The 23656-nt window shown below is 45.2% G+C and overlaps 1 protein-coding gene across 6 annotated transcripts in view; it reads right to left on the reverse strand.

The window, feature by feature from the left end:
• The window catches only part of LOC120447118, a 43788-nt gene that overhangs the window by 1391 nt on the left and 18741 nt on the right, over positions 1-23656 (reverse strand). For 2 of the 6 annotated variants that reach the window (XM_039628546.1, XM_039628547.1), the window contains exon 3: positions 6098-6152. The exons of 1 other annotated variant lie outside the window; for it this stretch is intronic. In XM_039628546.1, coding sequence (XP_039484480.1) covers positions 6098-6152 — 55 coding nt within the window. Of the gene's footprint in view, positions 1-57; positions 151-6097; positions 6153-17189; positions 17578-18246; positions 18414-23656 lie in introns of those variants that run through there. 3 more of the 6 variants (XR_005615916.1, XR_005615917.1, XM_039628545.1) reach the window with 3 other exon arrangements.

Consider the following 23656-nt stretch of genomic DNA (forward strand, 5'->3'; position numbering starts at 1 on the left):
AAAAAAACAGAACGCAGCACCTGCACGACAATTTTTTAGCAAATATTTGCCGAGTACCTTAAACAACGCCGCCCCTTTGGCCAATTGTGTGTCCTGTTTTGTTGTCTGGCCCAACAAAAAATCAATTTCGGGCACATTACCAGCCCGGCAACTTGATTTTATTATTTACTCGTATTTGCCGTTTGACAGATTCGCCTGGCTGCCCTCAAAATTTCAAGCACACTCACACACTCGCAATCGTTTTTATTCTCGCTGGGGGAGGGGGAAGGGGGCGCAAATCGGAAAAGCGAGGGGCTTTAAAATTGCCCAAGGGGGCCAAGTAAAATGACTGCAGTGCGCCTTTCGCAAGCAGCAGATAAATCGAAATAATAAGAAAGAACAAGCTGAGCACAAAATAAAAAAAAAAACAGAGAAAAGCAAGGAAAACGAAGCAACGAAATCCATGTATGTTTGCTCACAAATCTTGGGCAAATAAAGCTGGAAAATTCAGCAGGGAAAAGTGGGGAAAAGCGGGTAAGTGCGGCTGGATTTTACGTTTTCATTAGAGACTGTCTCGGGGAATCCTTTGGTGAAGAGTTCCAAGTTTACTGCAACTTTATCCTATTTTACAAACTACTTTAGGCAATTGATTGTGAGCGAATGCATGTGTGTGTGTGTGTGTGTATGAGTGTGTGTGCGAGTGTCTCAGCGGTGAGTGTTCGAGTATCTGTGAGTGCGAGTATCTCTGTATCTGTGTATCTAAAAGGTGCCGGCAACTGAGCCAGCGCTTTTTGATGTCCCTGCTGTGTGCGCTGTGTGCTGTGTGTGCTTCCTTCGCTTTTTTCCTTCACTGCTACTCTTTGCTCTTACACGATTTCATTTACTTTGTGCAGCACAAAGCCTAAGCACTCTATGTGTGGGTGTGAATTGCCGGCCATGTGTGTGTGTGTGTGGGTGTGGGTGTGGGTGTGTGTGTCTCGGAGGCAATGAAGTGCATTTGAAGCGCACTTGATGCACGTACGACACGCAGCGCCTTTTTAGACGTATTGTAAATGACTGCAGTGGGCGGTAAAAGGGGGCGTGTGAGGACAGCGCGGTTCGTTAGTTTGACACACACACACACACACACCCGCCCACGCATATGAGCCAAAAGTACTGAATGAAAGAGAGAGAGAGAGAGTGTGAAAGAGAAAGGGGGGAGAGCTGTACAGACAGACAGGAAGTCAGTGTGTGTGTGTGTGGGCGTTTGTTTGATAAGTGGCAGCAATTTTTTTTGCCCCCCGTCAGCTCTTCTATTTTTTCTTACTTGCTGCTGCACAGAAAGAAAATGTCACCGCAATTGTTTGAATATTTAGTGCTTCAGCAAGCTCTAGCTTAAGAATTTCAACATCACTATGACAAAGCTGACCTGTAAACTAGTAAGGTATGCTCACAACTATTAAACAACCGATTTTGTTTTTTACTCCAGTTTTTCTATAGCACCCTTTATCCAAGAATTGGCCTAAAGAGTCAGAACTTTTTATAACTCCAACTGCTATGATCTTTCTCACAGTGCACTGCTGTTGCTCCTCGTTTTTCTTTTCTTCGACTGACACTACGTCATCTCCTTCAGCCATCCTTCAGTATTCCGTATACAGCAACCAGCAACCAGCATTCAGTCACCAGTCGCCAGTTTTCATCCTTCGTCCTGCAACGGGGACCACTAATGAAATTGTTAATTTTTGTTAGCAAAGTCACGTACACGATGTGTTGATGACGCTGAAGAGCCGTCGACGCTGACGCCGCTGGCAATTGGCCCGGGCCAAGGAAGGAATCTAAGGTGGCCAGGGGGCGGATTGGCAATGGGGCAAGAAGACAGGGGGGATGCTGGGCGGGTATGGGCCTACAGCACTCATAAGTTAAATGGCCCTTGTTGTTTTTATGGCCAGCCTTCGACAAATTGCTGCCTGGCATATTTATGAGCAACAGTTTTCCATTAGCATTCGATTACTTATGGGGCGTTTTCGGAATCGAAGAGAAACAAGGGATACGATTTCCGTAAAGTTTCAAGTGATTTGTATGTTGCTGCAATGGATAGATATAGTCGCTATATACAGGCAAACACACATACAACCATACACTTAAACAGACATACAGACGTGCACCACGTGCAACATACAGCAGAAGAGACATCAACAGCCAAAAAGCGAAAAAGTCGCATTGCAGCTATTTCTGTTACGCTTGCCAACTGCTGCCAAAAAGAAGGTCCTGCCATTAATACCGTTTACCTTCTGGCCCCCCCTTACTGCCCCCTCTTTCGCTGTGGATCGTCCTTTTTGCTGTCCCTGTTCCACTGCCTTGGCACGTAGCCATTGCAATTGTTGTTCGTGTTGCAGTTGCTGTTGCCCAAATGCGAATTACGTATACGCCAAGTGGCCCGCTGGCTGCTTGCCTGACTGTTTCGCCTCAGCTGAGTTTGGTTTGCATTTGTTTGGCACTGCATTTTATTCGGGATTCTTTTCCTTTTCCCATACTTTTTATTTTACTTTCTGACTCGCTTGGTTTTTTTTTTGTATTTTTTTTGCAGCCATTGTACTTATGCACAAGTGCAGAACGAAACAAAACTGAAGGCGCAATGTGGCCAGCAACGGCGCTCCTTTGTTAAGTTTGCATAAATTAGAATACATGAAATTTCATTGCAGAACCACCGCACCAGCAATTAAGTGGGATTTGTTGAGCATATGAGCTGGGGCGAATTTGAAAATTTGAATTTTTATGGCACACTTGCAGGCGGGGATTACAGATGTCGACGTCTTGGTTGGCTGCCATCGCATCAGTTTACGCGTTTTTCACCCATTTTTTTTTTTGGTTTTGCATTTTTTTTCTTCGCCCCTTTCAATTTGCAATCTGCGTAGCTGGCCATTAGGATGTGGGTGTCCTGGTTGCCTTTCGGCGCTCCCACGCTGCTTACACGTAATCTGTTTAAATACACAATAAATAATAGCATGGAAATTTGCATGAAAAGCCCAAGCCGGAACAATGTGCGATATATGAACGGGGGCCGAGGGTCGAGGGGTAAAAGAGGTGGACTCTCACGTATTTTTGGGGCAATCATGAGCATGCCATAATGCCTGTGACCACGACTATTAAATCAACACGCGGCGCCAGGCCAAAACATTGGCCCAAATGGCAAAACGCTGCCAACAATATTGCTGGAAATATTACACATACGTATAGTAAGCCATGCATGTGCGTATGAAAATATATATTTGCCATGATTTATTATTATTCCGTGCGGTTGTTCTTCTCTCTTTTTTTTGTTTTATTCGTTGTATTCTGCTATTATTTAAATTTTAAATAGCTGCAGAGTGCACACACACAAACAGACACACAAGTACTCGTAACTCCCACTAGAGTATATTTTGTTGTGGCCATTAAAACGTTTGCCTTTTCAGCTGCTGCTGCTGCTACTTTAGCTGCTGCTGCTGTTGCTGTTGGTGCAGTTGCTGTTGTGTCATTATTATTATCGTTCATTGTTTGCTGGCATGTTGTTGTTTGGCAGCCATTTTGTGGTAAATAGAGTCGTTTAAATGCATACACACATACACTAGTACACTCACACACACCGCCTCAGCAAGCGAGATTTTATAATAACATTCATAATGCAACGTTTGCATGTCATTCGCAACAACAGCAGCAACAGAAAGGCAACTGGCAACTGCAAGTGCAACTGCAGGCGGCAGTAAGGACACGCAAACTGCGATTCGTGTAGCATACTTTCCAGGGCACGGCCACTAGCTCCTCGGTTAATGCAATCAGAGTGGCAGCCGCACGCCAGCTAATGGAAACAGCCGTATCCCTTGGATTTAAAAACCTATGCAAAGTTAAAGATCCTGCTCACAATTCAGATTGAAACTGAGACGGCGACAGCTTTCCACCCACGAGCTCATTACATGTCACACCGCTATGAGTATGTGTCTTGGGTGCTTAGCGGATTAGGATTTTCCGCCTGCCAAATACCAATCATTTGCCATCATGAGCCCTATCGATTTTCACGGCCCGAAAGACAAAAGTTATTAGCGCACCAGGACGGGGCAAAAAGTAGAGGATATCTCCAGATTCCGGTAGATTTCATTATCATTTCACGGGCATACTACATTTCGGTTGTGAGCTGCACATTGCAGCTGCGACTCGAGCGGCAGTTGCACGGCAGTCAGGGAAATCAGGCCAGAACAAAAGTCGCAAGTCGGCCGTTGGCAGTTGGCAGAAATGTAAAATAAAAAAAGTGGGTAAAAAAAATATAAATCCAACGCAAATCCAAGAAAAGCAGCAGCGTTTTTATTTTTGCACGCTTGGCTGAGAGACGTGGAAAAGGGGCTGCGGATGGCTCCGACATAACTGCCATTGTGCCGAGGCAACGAAAATAGAATGGCGAAATAAAACAAATAGAAATTTATTGCCTGGAATTTATGACGATTCTCGTTCCGGCTGCACCCGTTGCACTTTGCTGCATGTGGCCTGAAATCAGCTGTTTAAAGTCGCAAAAAATAGAGAAAGCTCTAGAGCTCTAGAGGAGATTTCCTTATTAGCGCAGTCAAACTGAATGCAGACAATTTTGTCTTTAAACTAGTCAGTTGGATCGAAAGTCAATCGAAATGGAAGCACAACTTACGACCGGGTAATCATAAATTTTTAAAATAAAATCTTTATTTCAAAGCTTAGGGAAATATGGCTTTGTTTGCCTTAAGTTATGCAAAATATTGAAACTCACTTTAAAATGCTGCTTATAGAGCTGATGAACATGATTATCATAAGATTCGATATTTGAATAACTAAATATCTAAATAATACAGCGTGAGTTTGTATGACTTGGCTTTTTGAAATGAGTGGGTTCGCAGATAGACACAAAGTGAAGAATTTCACAAACTAACTTTCGAAGGCTGATTAAACTAGCACACAGCACAGTTGCGATTGTGCTAACTAGAATCCTGCGCATGAAATCCTTCCATTCCACGTAGTTCAAGACTGGACCTCTTGCTGCACAAGTGCAACCTGGCACCGATAATTACGGTGGCCATCGCAGACCTTAAATGCTTTTTCATTTCGCCTGGCTTTCAAGACCCAAGACCCTGGCGCTGATTTGCTGGCACATGTTCAAGTGCTATTCCCTTGGCCCGGGGTGTGGCATTCTTTTTGTCTTTCCGCTGCTGGTGGCGAATTCAGCTGCCAAGTGCCAAAGTTCTGCCAGGCGGCACTTAAAATGCATTTTGCTTCTTGGCCAGTGCCCATCTACCCATCTACCCATCTACCATCTACCATATTCCGTCTCCCAGCGCCTCGGGTTGCGTCTAATTCGATTAAAATGTTGTAAATTATTGCACTCACAGCCATGCCACTCGAATGTGTGTGTGTGTGTGTGGGTATTGGTCTTGGTCTTGGCCATATTATATAATGCTTTATTGAATTTGCAATTCGAAGTGGAGGCAGAGTAAGGAGTGGTAGATGGTGGGCCAAATGGAAAATGTGTTTTCAATGAACGTTTTTGTGCGTTCGCCCATAAATCTCTGCCGTTGGCCAGGCCAAAGGACATCCATAACACACATGCTCCTTGAGGAGAATGCATGGCGAAATGGAAATGGAATTGCAATTCCCTGGCATCGGCAGGCGAAGATCGAGCAACGTCCAATTGCCAAATAAATGCGTATGGTCGTAACTTAAAAATCAATTTGGGCCCACATCGCAGCATCAGCCAGCATACATAATGCATCCATTCATTTAGTCATTTACGCACTCGAAGTGTGACAGGAACGACGACGATTTCGGGGTACGACGTTACGCACATGGGGAATATCTGAATATCAAAATTGTTCTGAGCCCGGCAATCAAATGTGGTAATTTCATTTATTGTTTATTTGCCATGAATCAAACGAGGCAATCGGTTTGTGGCTGGTAGGTGGAAGGAAGAAAAGATGGAGCATCTGCCGCTGGCGAGTAACCAAAATGAACTAAATAAATTATTCGTGTCCCTGCTGCAGCAGTCATAAACAGAGGAACAGAGCATTCGAACGAGCCGGAGTCAAATTGATATTAATGATTGTTTGCTCAGGCATCCACAGGCATCCTTTGGGCAATCTCTTACCTGAATCCTGATTCCTGTTTCCAGATATCCTCCGCCGCACGACGCCAAGTCTTATCTGCAAATATCAGAGTGATGGACAAACGGAAATTAGTGGAATATTCAGTGATTACAGGCAACGCATTAAGCAGACAGCTGCTTTTGTTGCGGTCACCCATCGAAAAGTCAATCAACTTAATTACAAATAAATAAATATTTTAATTAAAAATCAATCACAAGCGCGAGCGCGGGCGCAGAGAGTGACAATTAAAATTCAATTAAGTGCGACAAAGGGTATTTTTTTGGTTTCCCTTCCGCCTTTTTGCGACTATAGGTGCGAATATTACGCATACGCAGCGTTCGACGCGCTGTGTGATTATTCATGTTTCATTGAGCAATTTCCAAGGAAAATATTGCATTTGCATGCATAAATCATTGCATTGTTTTTAGATACTTGCACCTGGCCGCAGTCGCAGGAAAATGCGACCAGGTGAGCTGGTCGAGTTGGTTGAGTTGGTTGAGTTGGGTATAGCATAATTGTATGCGTGCACAATATTTATTATTTATCGCCTCGGCCAGGACGCGAACGTCCTTTGTCGCCACTGTCCTTGTCCGCAGCTCGTTGTCCTCGCCGCGCCGGGCGATAATGGGAGCAAGTAAGTTTTAATTTTAATTTAAAATGCAGTTTGCCGTCGCATGCGTGTGCACACCACTCACTGCAGACCAACACATACACCCAAAAACACCCACTCACACACCCACATAGCCACCACCACTCGAGCACCCACTTGTCTGTGTTTATTCACGAAATGAGTTTTAAATTAATGCGATTTTGTTATTTATGAGCGGGTGCCACGCGGCGTATACGCAATGTTAACTTAAAGCTGCCTGCCCATTGACTTGGCTTGAACCATTTGAACCAGATTCGGCCCACTTTACCAACTCTGTCTGGCGGCCAGTGGCCAAACACAAACAATTGAACTAATTTCCCAGCAGGCCTTGCGAGCCATTCGATTCGCATCGAATTCGGATCTAAATTGCAAACAAATCAATTGCTCGCCGCAAACAGGAAATCAGGCAAATGCAATGAGCGCGTGCGAGCGAGATGGGACTGCAAGGTGGCAGAAAGAGAGGGCGAAACAGTGGCAGAAAGAGACGAAAGGTACGCACACAGAGCGCTCGCAAATTGCATTGCATTTCATTTTCTGTCTGAGTTTAAACTCATTAAATATGCAATAAATATCCAAGCTGCAAAGTGGAAATGAATACATTCGCTGCCTTGACACTGTCCTATCCAGCATTTTCACCTCTCTTTCTCTCTCTCTCTCTACCTATCTCTCTCGCTCTGTCCTCATTTGAAATTCTAATTGTTTTGCGAATTCATCAATGAAGCCCCGCTCTTTGGTCTCCATTTCATTTCTCATCTCGCCCCTCTTTCGATCACATTTCCATTGGATTTCCGCAATTGATTTAAATGTATTACGTAAGCTGCAGTTCGAACTCTTTGTTTGCCAATTGATAATAAATTGTAGCTGTCAGTAATTTTAATACCGTGTGTCTATCACACGGCCACGCCCCCTGACACACCGCCTCTGATGGATGCATGAGTCCTGTGAAAAAAACATCCTTAAGTGTTTGGTTTAAAAAACGGTGAAACGTGATTGTCCAAAAAGAGAGATCAAGTTTACATTTGCCAGAAATAAATTGGATGTATTAAAAGTTATATAGGAAGTATACATTTTCAACTTATGGAATATGAAAACAAACAAGATATTCTTGCAATAACTTATCTATCTTTGTCTTTCAATTTCGACATTGATGCTGATTGATATGGGTGACTAAGGAGCTGCAACACAGCTCTGCAAATTGGGAGCAGCGGCATAATTGAGGGTGCCGCAAGGCCAACTTTCGGGCCGCGTCATCCCACGCACTTCCGGTGGCGAAAGGCCAAGTGTTTGAGTGCGGCACGCAACTCGTGGCATGTGGCAAGTGGCAGGCAGTGGGGCGTGGTGCGTGGCCAGCAGGATGACAGGCTACGAACGCCTCGAGCGGCACAAACTGAAACGGCAGTCAAACGCTTCAGTGCAGCTGCTGCCCCATAAATCGGCCACGCCCCACTGCGGGGCACTGGACATTTCCGCTTCCGGTGGCCGAGAGAAAGCGCTTGCGGAGTCAACATTTAGCCAGCCATTTGATACAATCAATGATGTTGGTCCGGCGCAACGAAAATAAACCAAGGGGCTCGTCCTCTGCGGAATCTCTTATGTATAATCACTCGCAAGGAAAATGCGAAGGAAAAACACAGCAAAATCCCGGAGCTGTTTGCTTTTGGGACCTTGTTGGCCATGTTCCATGGGCGCGGTGGCCAAATTATATGGCACTTTAATTTGCGTGTGCCCAGCTTGGGGCGCACTTAATGATGCGTGAGGGAGAAAAATCCACATTCAACTGGATGGATGGGGGATAACCCAAAGGAAATCGGATTTTAGGATTCAGGAGTCAGGAGTCGGGGCCACCGAATGCCTGGAGACACGTGCTGGCGAAGGGAAATTAATGAAGTCGCCGGTTTACAGGAGCTTGCACTAATTAAAACTGACTTGGCCCAAAATGCAAAGCCAAAATAATGCGCTTAGTCGTGTTCGCCGAGAAATGGAAATGGAAATGGGCTGGGAAAACTGTCGCCAGCAAGCGGCGCCGTGGATATTTTAGCCATTAAAATAAAGAAATTAAGAAGAACTAGAACCCCTCACAGCTTTATGCAATTATGATAATAACAATGAGGCGTGTGGGGCAACGCCTCTTTGTCTGCCGGATTGTTGCAAAACTTTGCGAGTGCATAATTTCGAAGCAGAGCCTTGGAATCCAAGATCTGGAATCTGCAGTTTGCTTTTGCTTCAGCTGCCTTGGCTGAGTCTCACACATAATGAAATAATTGCAGCGACAGCCAGGACATTCGCAAATTTGCAGGAGCCGGGCAAAAGATTGCCAACAATTTTAATATGGCCGAGCTGAAAAGTTTTCTCCATGCACCGCCGACATAATTTAATAAGCAGTCTGTGCCACCGACTGCTGCTGCAGTTTTCGTTTGCCATTCCATTCCTTTCAATTTATGTGGCATGCGGAATATTCAATTTTCACACACAGTCACACACATAGTCACACACACAGCCGCACTCTGCTGCACATACTCCTTGGTGCCGAAAAGGCAAAAACTTCTTTTCAAGCACATTCTTTTGGGCGGCTTAACTTAATTGCCGAGAGCTGCAGACCATAAACTTCGGCTTATTGGCAGCCGGATAAACTTGGCTTGTAATTGAGCCCCCAAAAACGCCCGGGGGCAAACAGATAAAAGCGGCCCTCTCGAGTCGGCCATTTGCAGCTAATAAATTGTGGATGCGATAGGACGTACGCCGTACACCCTCTACATATGCATTACATGTGTAATTTGTAACGAAATTAGAAGTTTGCGTTCTGCGGCAAAAAACGGAACGAAGAACGCAAAGTAACGAAGAGCACTGCAGTGCCGGGGAAATGAACTGAAACTACTGCACATACACACACACGCATATCCTGTGCCTCTTCACTTGGCAAGACGGATGGCAAAGTTGAGTCTCTGGCCAGATTAACTTGTAGCCGAGCAAACATGGCCATCCCCTCCTCCTCCTCCTCCTCCACCTCCACCTCCTTCTCCCACTCCGAATGCAGTTGAAGAAATTGAAAAACTTTTCACTCGTTCTGCGAGATACGTAGTGCTCTGCATTCTCATCCGTCAGTCAGGCTTGGAAAATTGTTGAAAAGGAGATGGAAAATGAGAAAAAATAGGAGGAAGTAGTAGTAATGCCAGCGGAGGAACAACTATTGCATCTACGCCCCTTGGCCACTCCCACTGCTGCACTGCTGCACTGGCAACATGTGTTGCTCAACGCCTCCACTTGTACAACGGCTCGTATACGTTATGTGGCATGCGATGTATGTACGTTTGGGTGCTGAAATTACACAACTTGACTGCTATAAAATTCAAATTAACTCCTCGCTCAGCCAAGGCTGCCTTTTCTGCCCCTCCAGTTTGCCGAGTTAGCTTTGGGTCAGTGGGTTGGAGAGGGGATTGGGGAGAGGGTAAGGGTTCAGTGTAATATGAAAAACGAAAACAAATCTTAATTAAAAATTATTGTTGACACTTGGCGCATCGCGTCCCCTGCACTTTTTCCCTTTCAAGCCCATTTCACTCGCATCTCTTTTTTATGTTCGCACTTACACTTGCTGGCAATGTAATAGTTAGATGTGGCAAGGAAAATGTAAGTCCTGGATAATAATCTAATGAATGAGCAATTCAAGAAGGTTTAAGAAAAACTAAATTATTTACTTCTCAGAGCTCTGCGACGTGGCTTGGGCCCCAACCAAATGAGTCGCACGCTTCTATTTTCGCGCCCGCTGCTGTTTGTGGCTGCGTAATCCAGATGAGTGGGCGGCAAACGAGGCGGCGAAGCAATTAAAAAACCAGGCAGAGCCTTCAACAAGTGTTCACACACACACCACCACATTAGCCATTGAATAAATACGCAGAAATGCTGAAAATGAGGGGAAAAGGGAGGAGGGGCGGAGGGGCCTGGCCTAATGTTCCCCCATGGTTTTTATGGCGTCCCAGAGGCTGTGCGAATTGCCGAAGCCGGGCCCAGGTAAATATTTTATGGCATGCATAAGGTAAGTGACTCGAATTCCGTCATAATTCGCAGGACAGCTCCCAGGAGGATAAGGCTGAAGGGGGCGTGGGGGGGGCACCACCAAAAATAGCTTGAGTAATGGGTATGCGTAATTCGTAATTCGATTGGAGAGGCACGGAACTTAAAGTCAATTAAAGTGGGCCCTAAGCCGAAAATGGTGGCCATTTTGAATTTGAAGTCAACTCCAGTCAACTTAACCCCCTCTTCAGTTGCTTTAACCCTTCAGCAGGCCGCTGAATTCCCACTGGTGGGGCAACTCAAAAGTTTTGTTGCAGCAAAAGTTTTGTTTAACTTTGTTACGCTTCTATTTTTTATGTGATATTAAGAACGCGTTTAGCCCCATGCCCTCGCTTCGTTTTCAGAACTTTTGGGGCACACACACACACACACACACACATACCAAACACATATACTGTATGTACGTGTGTGTGTGTATAAATGTAGGACGCTCTTGTGCATGCAAATAAACATTCAATATACAAGGAAGAAGCAAGTTTGGCTTGTCTTTGTCTTTGTAAATGTCCTTGTTTTCAATTGGTTTTTATCACTGCATTTTGATTTTCTTCCTCAATGAGTTGCTCAATTGTTTGCCTTGTAGCAACCAGCAATCAGCTACCAGCTACCAGCTAGCAACTTGCAACTACCAAACTTGCAACTCGAGGAGCAAGTTTACTTTTATTGCATTGTCGTGCGGTTGCAAGTCGCCGAAAGTATGCTTTTAATTTTCCTGCTAGCATGTACGTAGTACGTAAGCGAGATACTCAAGGGTTAACGGGGGAAAAGCGGTGGGAAAAGTTAAGCCATTTCGAGTGGCGTGGAAAACTTGCAGCTGATTAAGCTCTAAATTATGTGTCACCTAAGTATGCGTTCGCAGGTGAGATCAATTCTCGGCCTGACTTTCCAACAAAACTCATTAAAAGCCAGCGGTGAAAATAGCGTGCAGTCGAGACCATTACATTCTGCAATTAAAAGCTGCCCAGAATCAGAAACACGTAACACATAATTAGTCTCAAAAAAATAATAAAAAAAAAAATAGAACTGGCAACTGTATGATAAAAGTTTTAGCGTGAATTGTATGCCGTTTAAGGGCAACTAATTACAATTAATTGTAATGTACAAATGGCGTAGAATGCTAATCAAATATTTAAGCAACGCCGCGGGGCAACTTGCTGATGTACGTTGTGTCCGCTAATCTGCAAATGAGGTTGAAATAATAATTTTAATAATTCAAGCCGACGAGCGGAGGCCAAGTGGAGAGCTATTTGCATAAATATATGTACTTGCGCATTTCTACGCAGGACCTTCGCCGGTGGGAAAATGTAATATTTTTCCGCTTTATTGGCTTCCAAGTGCATGACTTTGGTTTGCTTTCGCTCGGCTTGGCCTAAGCTGCAAAACTTTTCCACGGCCGCTTTTCCGACCGCTTTTCCGCCGCCAGCCTATAGCCATAACTGTATATATATATATATATATATATGTGTATATGTATAGCTGTGTAGCAGCGACCTTCGGTGGTGTGAGAAAACGTGCACCTTGCCAACTTGCGAGTGGCACGAAAATACGAAAAAATAGGACAGGCACAAGGCAGAGGCAGAAGTGAGGGGGGAGGTGGGAGGGTGCGCCTTAAGCCCAAATTGAAAACTCTCGATATGGAATTATTTACATAATGCCAGCCAGGCGCATCGAGTCAAATGGAGCCGGGCTCATCCCAGCAGGAACTGCAGTTTGCCGCACCAGAAAAAATGTTTTGCATCCTCAGACAGCTCGCGTTGTTGATTCGCCAAGCGGGCTCGTATTTTACATAACAATTGCTGCCACACTTCTTCTTCTGCCCCTGCCACAGCCCCTGGTTGCAATCCCCTCTGGAGATTGGAACACAATTGATTTAAATGTTTGCGCACATGTTCCGAGCAGAAGAAAAAGCAAGCGAAAAAATAGCCGAAATTTCGCCAGGACGACTCCCCAAAAAGGACGAATGCGACGTAATAATATGCAAAATGCCAACGGAGGCGACGATGCGGATGTGCGGATATTCGAATGCGGATGCCAGTGCGGCTGCAGATGCAATTGTCGCAACATGTCGCCGCCGACTGTTGCAGCTGCAGATGCAGTAGCAGTAGCAGTAGCAATTGCAGTGCCACCAGCGTTGCCACCATCGCCGCCAGTTGTATGGGCACGGCGTCAACAACATTTTTCCAACTCAATTACCCGGCCAGTCGCGACGTGTGCGGCATTTGAAAAAAGCCAAGTCTCAAGCGGCAAAAGTTGCCAAGGATATTGAATTGAGGGGCGGCAGTCGAATAGTTTCAACATCCTGATGCTTAAAGCCAACTGAACTGAACTTTTGCAGCGCGAACTTTGTATGTTGCACTCTTGAATGGTGGCAAAATCATGTTACGCTTTAAATTTAAGCATAAATTATATGATAAAAGGAATGAAAATGAATATTTTCTAATCTATGTAAGTTAAGGTGTATAATTTAAGTGGAATCTTCAAGTTTAGGCACTAGCTCTTGGTTGATATTTACCTGCCACAAACAGCATACAAACAACACCTTGTTCTAATAAGCAAACAGAGTGCGCCCAAGTCAACTGACTCATCTCACATCTCGCAACTCTCAACTCCCACTGGCTAATCACTCATATAAATAAAGCTGCCAACTAAGGCGCACCTGCAACTGCCACAACGGCTTGCAACGGTTTGGTTGGTTGCAAGGACGACAGCCAGCATATTTGCACAGGCTCCCAGGTAAGCAAGGTAACCAAGGTAACCCAGTTAACCCTTCTCGCTGCCGTTTGGCATATGTAAATTATGACAGTGCCAAGTCAGGCACTTAACTCGAATCCGTCTGTGCGATATGAGTGTGTGCACGGATGTCAGTCAGTCAGGCCGGAATATTTGTGCTCAGGCCTCGCATCAGCATCAACAACATCAGGAGCATCCGCATCAGCATCAGCATGAACATGAGCCTCACAAGAGGAGGAGCAGGAGGAGGAGGAGGAGGAGGAGCAGGAGCAGGAGCAGGAGCAGGAGCAGGAGCAGGAGCAGATGCATCCTCGCCTGCTGATTACAAAAGTCAACTGGGTGAGCAACCCCAACTCGCTGCTGTGGCAACCGCACGTTGCAAGTGTTTGCTGGCTGCACTCGAGTGAGCAAATACTTTATTAACACAGTTTTTTGGCCAACGAGCATGCAGAGAGGAAAATGTGTCGTAAATTTTAAGTGCGCAGAGCCGCAGAAAAATATATGTGTGCTCCCTTAATGCTTTAAAAAATCTATTTAATAGGAAAATTTTTCGTACAAGTTTTTATATTATCAGCAAATGGGGCATCCTTACAATCCTTTTTCTCTTAGTGGCTGCCAGCTAATGAGCAGCCAGCATTTGCTTTTCCACTTCACGAGTATTCTTTGCTGTAGTTATAAGCCCAAACTTAAACACTTTGCCGTTTTCTCTGGCAGATTGGGGGGCATTCTAATTGAAACAGAAGGAGGAGCCAATGGTGGCATTAGGCAACATGAGACGAGCTCGAGCGGATTGCGATGGAAGGAGTAAACGTAATCGGTATGAGGGCACTTGGCTGGAGTGTCCTTTGAGAAAATCCCCAGTACTCAGTCCTCTTCGATCTTATGTCAGCTGCAGCCGCTTCTGTTTGCTTTCGTCCCTCACTCTGGAGGGCCTCTCTCCTTCTGGAATGTTGTCAAATTTTTTGATTGCCATTCTTGTTTGCATGTGGGCCACGCCCTCCGTTCTTTGGCGGAGTTCGTGTCATTTTGCGAGCGAATTGTTTGGCGTCGCTGGCAGTTAATAGCGTAGTATATCGCCTGACTCCATATCGGATGTCTATCTATATATCAATCCCATCCGTCTATCCAGCCATCCAACCATCCATCCAACCATCTATCTATCTATCTGTCCGTCGCGCCCTACTTGGTGTCCTGGCTCCGCCCCATTTGTCGGGTCATGTTGATTTCTGACATAATATTGACAGCTAAACAAATCCAATTATGCCCAACTCCGCTTTAATCTCTGTGTATCGTAACGTATCGTTTCGTTTCGTGTACTTGGCCCTGCTCATTGGAGCGCTTTAAACGTCCGCCTTTCCGGGGCATTAACTGCTGACCAGAAGGACCTCCGCCACCGCACTCCACTCCTCTCCTCTCCACTGCACTTCACTCCTTTTGCGGAGGTGTGCAATTGAATTATTGCACTCAATGCACAAATACCAACACCCTCGGCAGCAGCCATAAATATGAAATTTTCAGCACAACGCAGGAAGGCATCCTGCCAGGCGATGCAGCGCCTAAAAGCATGCAGCACCATTTTGGGCAGCAGCAGCCTCACTCGCCCCATCTCTTTCTTTTATCCATCTGCAGCCATCTCTTTCTTTTAGCCGCTGGCCATCTTTTTTGGGCCATCTCGCTCGGTTGCTAGCATTTTACGGTTTATTTTTGGGCATTGAATGCAAATATTGGCATAAATTTCGGGCATTTGCGGTCACAGCCGCAGCCGAAAGAGACGGCTAGCGGCCAGGAGAAAGAGACAGAGACAGAGACAGAGACAAAACGAGAAACATACACACATGTGGCCCGGCATTGTTTGCCTGTTTGCATTTGACTGACTGACTGACGGAATTCTCTCGGATTTTTTGGTTATGGATTTGACTTTGCCGAGCACATCAGTGTGTTTGTGTTTTGTGGCTGGCTGCAGCTTTGCTCAGTTGAGTGGAGGCCCTTCAGTTGAAATCAATTGGCTCTTTGCTACATTCTGTGGTCGTATCTGTGCTGCGGCAACAAATTTAATAACATCCACATGGAAAAATAACAAAAATATTGCCTATTTGCAAAATAATTGAAATGAACATGAAACTTGAGTGCGGGGGCATGGGAGAATAGGTAAATATAATTTGCCTTGAGCATGAAATTTATAAAATTTTCGCGTTATACCGCATAAATACTGCAGCATATTTAACAATTGGCTGGTTTTAGAAAAGAATATTAGTCAGCCTTCTATGAATATTTATTTAACGCATTTATTGCATGTTTGGTTTGATGCAGGGAATATATATCAAGCTGGCTGAACTGAATGCATAAGTTGTCACTCCGACACCGCATTAATATGGCTTTTTCTCCGCTCCGGAGCCACTGAGTTTACCGACTTTGGCTTGTCACTCGCATATGTTCGAGTGCAAGCTTTAACTACTTGGATGTCCTGTATGTCCTGGATGTGCTGTATGTCCTGGATCGTGGAGGATGGGGCGGTAGGGATATATCAAGTCCAAGTCCCAGGCCGAATCCTCCTGCTCCCGCCGCCTTATCCACACATGCGTGTGATTTATGTGCTTGTTTTTGGCTGCCTGCTGCCGGACATTTATCAAAAGGCGAGGACAAAACAAGCAAAACAATGGAGAACACACAGCAGTGAATACAGGACAACGGCGGCCAGGACACGAGACTTGGGAAGATTTTTCAGTTAAATTTACTTAGGCTCGTCAGTGGGTTTATTTGGTTTATTTAGTCGATGTTTAAATTCCACTCGGGAGCCTTTCAAATTCGATTCGATTCGATTTCGGTTCAAAGTTCAATTAAGCGCACATTTGCGGGCTGATTTCGATGTTCTCGTTAAGCCCTTCGAATGCCATTTGGGACAAACGTATAAATTTGGAAACACACACAGACAAACCACCAACACCACCAACACCACTACCACCACCACTACCACCATTTGGCCCCTCGAAGTTTGTCTATCTGCGGGCCACCCAAATCAATAAATTAAACGCCCTCGATATCCTTTAGCCTTTAAAGTTGGCCTCGCCAAAAACTTTTCGACCACCGACTGTTTTGCCTATTTCGTCGTCATTCTTTTTTTTGCGCCGTAAATTGTTGACGGAAATTGGCAAAAACATCAGAAAACTTTCGGCTGCCCAAAAACTATGCTAATTTCCGACGTGCACCATTGTCTAAGGTTCGTTTTTGGACGACCCGAATTGGAAATTATAATTCCTGCCACAAGCAGCGGGAAACTTCACACACAAATCTTGGGATGTGTGGCAAGGATATCGGTTAGCCGCATCAGGAAATGGCTTAAATATAGAAAGGTTCGATCGAAGAACTTTCCAATTTGTGCAAGTTAAATTTCTTAATAGGAGGTGCCAACTTTCTTTGCCATAAATAGCCCATCTTCACCATAATTCAACTTGAATCTAGCAAATGTTTTGAAACTTTTTACTACAACACTAAATAGCTGCAATACAGTGCACACAACTTTCCTGTTCCCCCGACATAAACTTTCACCCAACCACAATTCATCTTCATCTTTTGGATATTTAATTGCCTCTCGACAATAATAAATCTCTATTATAAATAACGCTTCAACGTTCGTGTCTATTATACAGGGAATTGCGAGTATATCCTGCTGCTTATTATCCTGCAGCAGCTGATGTTGTTGTGGTAACTCGACTACTTACAGCCCTTTGAGTTGTGTAAAGTGTGGCATAAATTGCAAACTCAATTCGCGGACTTTGGCCTTGAACACATTTTAATTAGCTATCACGTCCGTGCCATGCCAACAGCTTAACAGCCACCTGCTTTCACCAGATGAAGGGCTTTTCGGGCCCTTTTCTCACTGGTCCTTGCCACTCTGTTGCCATGTTCTCCGATTCCAGTTAACAGGCTCAAAGAGCGCTACAGATTTGTTCGTTTCGTTTCATTTCATTTCATTTCGTTTGCTTTCTGCCGTGCCGTCATTTATAGAAAAGCTACTTAGGCACGACTTTCAGTCAGGTCCTGGGCATCGGAAAAAAGATTCAGTCAGAAATATGGGGAGGTAGAGGTCCTGGCAGGACGACAACAATGCAAAGCAGGCTGAAAGGCAGTCCGACTGATGTTTAGTTGCAAAACAATTAAGCTGAAAGCAAAGCTGTGTATTGAAGTGTGGCTGTGAAAGGAAGTGGTCCGAAAAAACAGATATATATATGTATATACAAGAAAGCCCGACTATTGACAAATGCAGAGAGACAGGCAGACCAGAACAGTACAGCACAGGATTTGATGGGAAGCAGGAGCACACACTGATGAATGAAGATGCTCTGACATTAGCATTAATAGGGCGACATTAATTCTGCGGCCAGGATGGCAGCTTTAAGAGCCCGAATCGCAATTATCCGGAACAGGAACCTCTATTAATTTTGCAGGCCCTTGCCCACTCTACATCCACTCCTATTCCTTTAAAATGCATGCGAGTATAAGCCCATTAAGGAGACGTACAGGATGCCTTGGCTTCCTGCTCGTGAGGAGTCCACTTGACAGGCGCACCTGGCTTTTCAGAGGGGGGGATGGCGAACACTAATGTTTGCATATGTCGGCCCCATCTTGCATAAATAATTAATTTAAAGCATCCTTTTAGGCGCCTTCCCGTAAAACTGTAGACAAAACTGCTTAAATATGCATAATTACCTGAAGCGTCCGACTCGAGTTGCGCCAAGATCCCGGAGTCAAGTTGCTACCAGAGCCGGAGGATTCAGCAGGCAGCAGCAGGAGAAGTCAGGAGTCGGGCCATCCATCCATTCCGGAAGTGCCTGGGTTCCCAAGAAGTCCTTTTATGTGTGTGTGTGTGTGTGTTGCTAAAAGGAGAGTAGAAAGGGGCCACAAATTAGTTGTAGTAGGCTGGCTTATATTTATGAGCGGAATTTACACAATTGTTGCATACTTTCGGGCCATTTGCAAATGTTAAATTAATGGCCCCAGCCATGTGCAACTGGAACTCGAGTGCCTCCGCCTCTGCCCCAATAAAAATCAGTTTAATATGCTGCTAATTCCCTTTAAGAACTGGGGACAGCACGCAACATTGTCATGAGAGCCCCCTTCCCCGCCGTCTGCGTCTCAGTTCCCCAGTTCATTCAAATTCGCATTCCCATAAATATAATTACAATAATAAAGGAAATATTTACAACAATTGTAAATACCTCGAGTCGAGTAGAGTCGAGTTGAGTCGAGTCGACAACTCGACACGCACGGCCTCAAATTAATAAAGTCCAATTGGTGCCATTCCAGTGCCATTCCGCCACTTCTTGCCTCTTCCCCCGAATGTCCTGATTGCCGTGGCTTCCTGATGAGCGTGTGAGCCCGTAAAGACTTCCTGCCTCCGGGGCAGGCCTCTGTGCGTGAGAGGGCCAAACGGAGAGAAGGAAGTGGAGGAGGAGGAGGAGGCGTCTGGCAGGATGAGGAAGATAAGTCCTGGAATCTCCTAAACTGTGACACTGGCCGCCTTTTCAGCTGTTACTTTTTACGGCCTCCTTCCACCCAAAGCACTTTGTGCATAATTGCACTGTCCTAAGCTAAATCTGAGTTGGGATTATTGAAATGCGTAGATACAGCGGAAAAAGGCAATCAAATCGAATATCCTGTCAGTAGCTGACATTTATATTACTTTAAACAGCAATCTAAAATTGTTGTATTGAAATGCGAACAAAGAACAAAGTTTACTTGTAAAAAATGTTATTCATTTGATTTAAATAACCATTTTCTTTAAGTGCACAAACAAAGTCCAATTGTGTTAGCCGCCTCGCACTCTTTATAGCGTAATATCGTGATTAAACTGGCCACACGCCACAATGTCATCAAATAAAATGTAGTTAAGAGGTTAAGTCCACTTGACAGCAGTTCGCTTGCCTTAAGCGCCCCTCGGGTGGGCGTGGCCGTTTCAGTGGACAATGGCAGCAGAGATCCAGCTGGAAATTTATGATTAAACCAGAGGCAAGCCGAAAATCTGAGAGTTGGCCAAAGGTAAACCTCTCTGGCCTCTGGTTAATATGCTAAAGAGATCAGTGCCTGAGAACAGTGGGGCAACAATGGACGGCGTTTACCGCAGGCCAAAGTGCCACACTTAAGTGAATTACAAAGGCAGTTGGAAGTGGGTTGAAAGTGGGTTGGTGGAGGGTGTTAGGGGGGAGGGTGGTGACTGGGGAGGAGTAGAGCAGTCAACGCGTTGACAGCCACAACAAGCGGCTTAATCGCATTAGTGCGGCAGGAACAGGAGAAGGAGTGCTAGCTGAGGCAACTGGCAACTGGCAACTGGGAACTGGCAACTGGAAAAGCAAAGGGACCGAGGCAAGTGCGAGCTGTGAAAACTGATTGTGTGGCGCCTCCAGCTGTGGCAGAGACTCACTACCACTACCTCTACCACTACCATTTCCATTCCGGCTGAGCAGCGGCATTGTGAGCGTCACTATTTATACAAAGAGGGAAATGGGCGGCTACAGTAACCAGGATCTGGATTTGGAGCAGGAGCTGCAGCACTGGCCAGGGCAATCGTCGGGACAGAAAGTTCACAGGCGGGGGCACAAAGGCAGGAAATAAAAAATTCGTATTTATATTACACAAAAATGTTTTTTCCCAGGAGTCGGGAGGAGAGTTGTAGCTGCAGCTCCACCCCGTGCCTCAACCCAAAAAAAAGCAATTAATCTACGACACAAGGCAAGGACATGAAGGCCAAAAAAAAGAAGGAGCAAAGGACGAGGCCTAGTCGCTGGGCCAGAAGGGCAAAGGCAAAGGCAAAGGCAAAAAGTGCTTATTCCTGCTTCCTGCCAGCAAATCCAATAACTTATCTTGATTTTATGGTTATTTCAACAAAGGCCGGAAGTTGTAGGTGCAGCCAGTCAGCGAGGGGCCAACGACGCAGGACGAGGGTCCAAGGACGAGGGTGAGGACGAGGGCGAGGGCGAGGCCGACAAGAAGGACGAACAATTGGCGAAAAGTTCTGTGGCGTCCAGTTTTGCATTTTGCACTTGACATGTCATTGTGTGCCAAAGCGAAAGGCACCGGAATGGGTAGAGGATAAGGGCAAGGATCTGGCTGGTTGGCGAAAAAGGACTCTGGCTGTGACTTGTGTCTGCCATCTTGTTTATGCGACCGTGTGCAACTGCAATTGACATATGGCTTCTTTTCATTTCGGCTCTGTGAGTTGTAAATTCGAAATGAATTATTTTATTAGATCTACCTCGCCTCGACCTCATCCATCTGCTCAAGTTCCCACAGCAGGTGATGGGCGATTATTGACTTTGTGGTTCGGCCACGCCCACACACACACACACACACACACATACACATACACCCACACTCACATATTTATAAGGCTGACATCCACAAGATTAATTGTGCGAATCGAGGTGTGTATCCTGCTGCCTGTGACATTTATGAGCCGCATAAATCTTGGCCACTGCCATGGCATATTTAAATGCAACATAATTCGCCTGCCACTAATTGATTGGCCAATCCACTGGCACTTAAAGGGTCCAGTTGGCTGCGAAAAGCCGGCCCAGATTAGTCGGGGATTAGCCTGCGGATGAGTCAACAAGTCCCGCAGGATCCACGAACCCTGTGAGCTGTTTCAATTAATATTTAAATTCCCCACTCGTCTTGGCGCGGCTCGAGTTAATAATCAAATTATTTTTTATGCCAGCCGCCAAGTACGGCGTCAATTACAAGTTGAGATTGAAAAGAGTGAGTACATTTTCCGGGGGTTGGTTGCCAAAAATGTGGGCTGCGATGGAGAAGGAAGAAACAGCTGCCAGCAGCAGAAAATCCCGCAGCAGATAGAACGCAGCTTGATAAAGCTTTTTGTTACAAGTCAAGTTTTCCGTGGATGGGGCATGATAAGCGGAAACTTTTTTCGTTCAGCCATTACATATTCATTAAATTGAAACCCGGAGAAGACGGCGAAACGAGAAAGAGAGAGAGTGTTGTTGAGTGTTGAGCTGAGCTGAGCTGAGCTCTGGGCGAAGCCATTTCATCTAATTGGTAATGGGACAAATACCCTCGACCCTGCCCGCAAATGGTTTTTTGTATTTGCGTGGCAAATAATTGAAACAAGCTCAAAACTCGTTTCACTGCCGAGAAAACTGAACTGAACTCAACTGAAGCGGCCGAATGACGCAATTTGGACTGTGTGATATCTGGCATCTGCGAACTCTGAACACATTGCGAAAATGTTCTTTACTGATGTCATTTGGCTCACAAAATAAGCCGAGTTTATGTTGCCGCGTTGCAACTGCATAAATTGCAGCGGCCCACCGCTAATGGCCAATAATTTCTAATTAAATGCAATTAATGTTCTTTCGCGGTTTTTTAGCAACATAATAAAATCCAATAAAGAGCAAATATGGCTTAAAGCCAGCCAATAACCGCGAATATGCAGAGTGCGGGACCCGCATATATAAATCATACGCCATGTTGTCACAGATGTTTTGCCAGCGATTATATTTTTTTTTCACACACTTAGGGTTTACTCTTTAAAAGGAAGGAAAATGCCAGTCGATCACAAACTATGACCTGGCAATTGCGTAAATATTATGAAAACATCAATAACCAATTGCAAAAAGTCAATTTAATGCCATTGAAACACAAACAAAAAAACACACGCAGGATATAGCATAAATATAAATTGTGAGCAAAAATATTTGTCCACGAACGGAGAGTGATTTACATGCGTGCTGACGAAATCGCAGATGCTAATTTTTTAACCAAACAGTATTGGGTATTGAAATGCATCCAATAATACAATTGCATATTTGTATTTGTACACAATCGAGTGTGTGTATGCAGATGGGTGTTTGTGTGTGTGTGTGGCCAACGGAAACTGATCACAAAATGGCCGCAATTAAACAATCAGCACAACAATTACAATTGTCGACACGATGCTGGCGTAGGAAATGGCTATCGCTGACAATGTTGTTAGTTGGCATTAATTTATTGTATATACACAATGTATATTGTATTCAACCGCCGTGGCAATTAACTTTTCAATAAACTGCATGACTATGTGGCAAGCTCTGCGGATTTATGGCGCAAGTTTTGTCACGCAGAAAAATCATGGCCTACACTCGTTCATCTTTATCTGCAGCTAAATGTAGCTAAATGTTTGCTCGGAAGCGGAAGGAGCGGCTACGCTACGAATGATTGATATGTTAATGCAGCACGTATACGCCGCGTGTGCCGTCATCTCTGCTGCTCTGCTTCTCTGCTCCTTTGCCTCTTTGCTCCTGCGCCATCATTTGCATATAGACATAATATGCAAATATCTGCCGCAATCTCACGATGTGTGTGTGTGTGTGTGTGCAGAACGCTGGCAAGGATGTGAGTGGATGGCAGCTGGATGAGCCAGAAAAGTATCTGGCAAGTTGTGAATACGCTGCAGATGTTGACAAAATGTGTGTAAGCATAAATTTATGCATGTGCCACATTGGATAAACATTTGCCACACACTCAGCACCCACCCCGCTTTTCCTTCTTTCATTCACCAAGTGAACCAGCTTTGAATTGGCTTATTAGGCGGCAGCCCTTTAACGAGACGAACTGCAGGTGGGCATCCTGGAATCCTGGCAATCCGTAGCTCTGAAGCTCCGAAGCTCCGAAGCTGACACATCCAGTGGATTGCAGTGACATGCGGCATGCTGTTGACAATGTTGCACGTTTTTTTTTAACCGCTTCTTGCCTGGGCTTTCACCTCACCGCCCCCGCTGCCCACCGCCTTTTGTCTGGCCGATTTGCGCCTGATTTGTTGGCCCGCCAGTCCATTGGCTTGGCTTTTCGGCTGGGGTCTCTTTGGGTCAGAAGCCATGGACAAATAAAAAGCCGCCACACAAAAGCCAGCCACCGAATGTTAGAGTGGGAGTGGGCTTTGCTTTCATGTCAGCCGGCATATGTCCTTTGTAATAGTGGTGCTGCCTTTTTTTTTCCCCCAGTTGCTGGTCCTGTTTTCCTTATTTTTGTTTTTTAGCCTAAGCTGATTTGCTTTGGCACTGCTTTTTTGTCGCTACAAATGGGCGTATGAGTGATATTACTGTGTTTTTCTCTGAGCGCCCTTTTG

Source organism: Drosophila santomea, chromosome 2R, assembly GCF_016746245.2.
Source record: "Drosophila santomea strain STO CAGO 1482 chromosome 2R, Prin_Dsan_1.1, whole genome shotgun sequence".
Taxonomy (NCBI): domain Eukaryota; kingdom Metazoa; phylum Arthropoda; class Insecta; order Diptera; family Drosophilidae; genus Drosophila; species Drosophila santomea.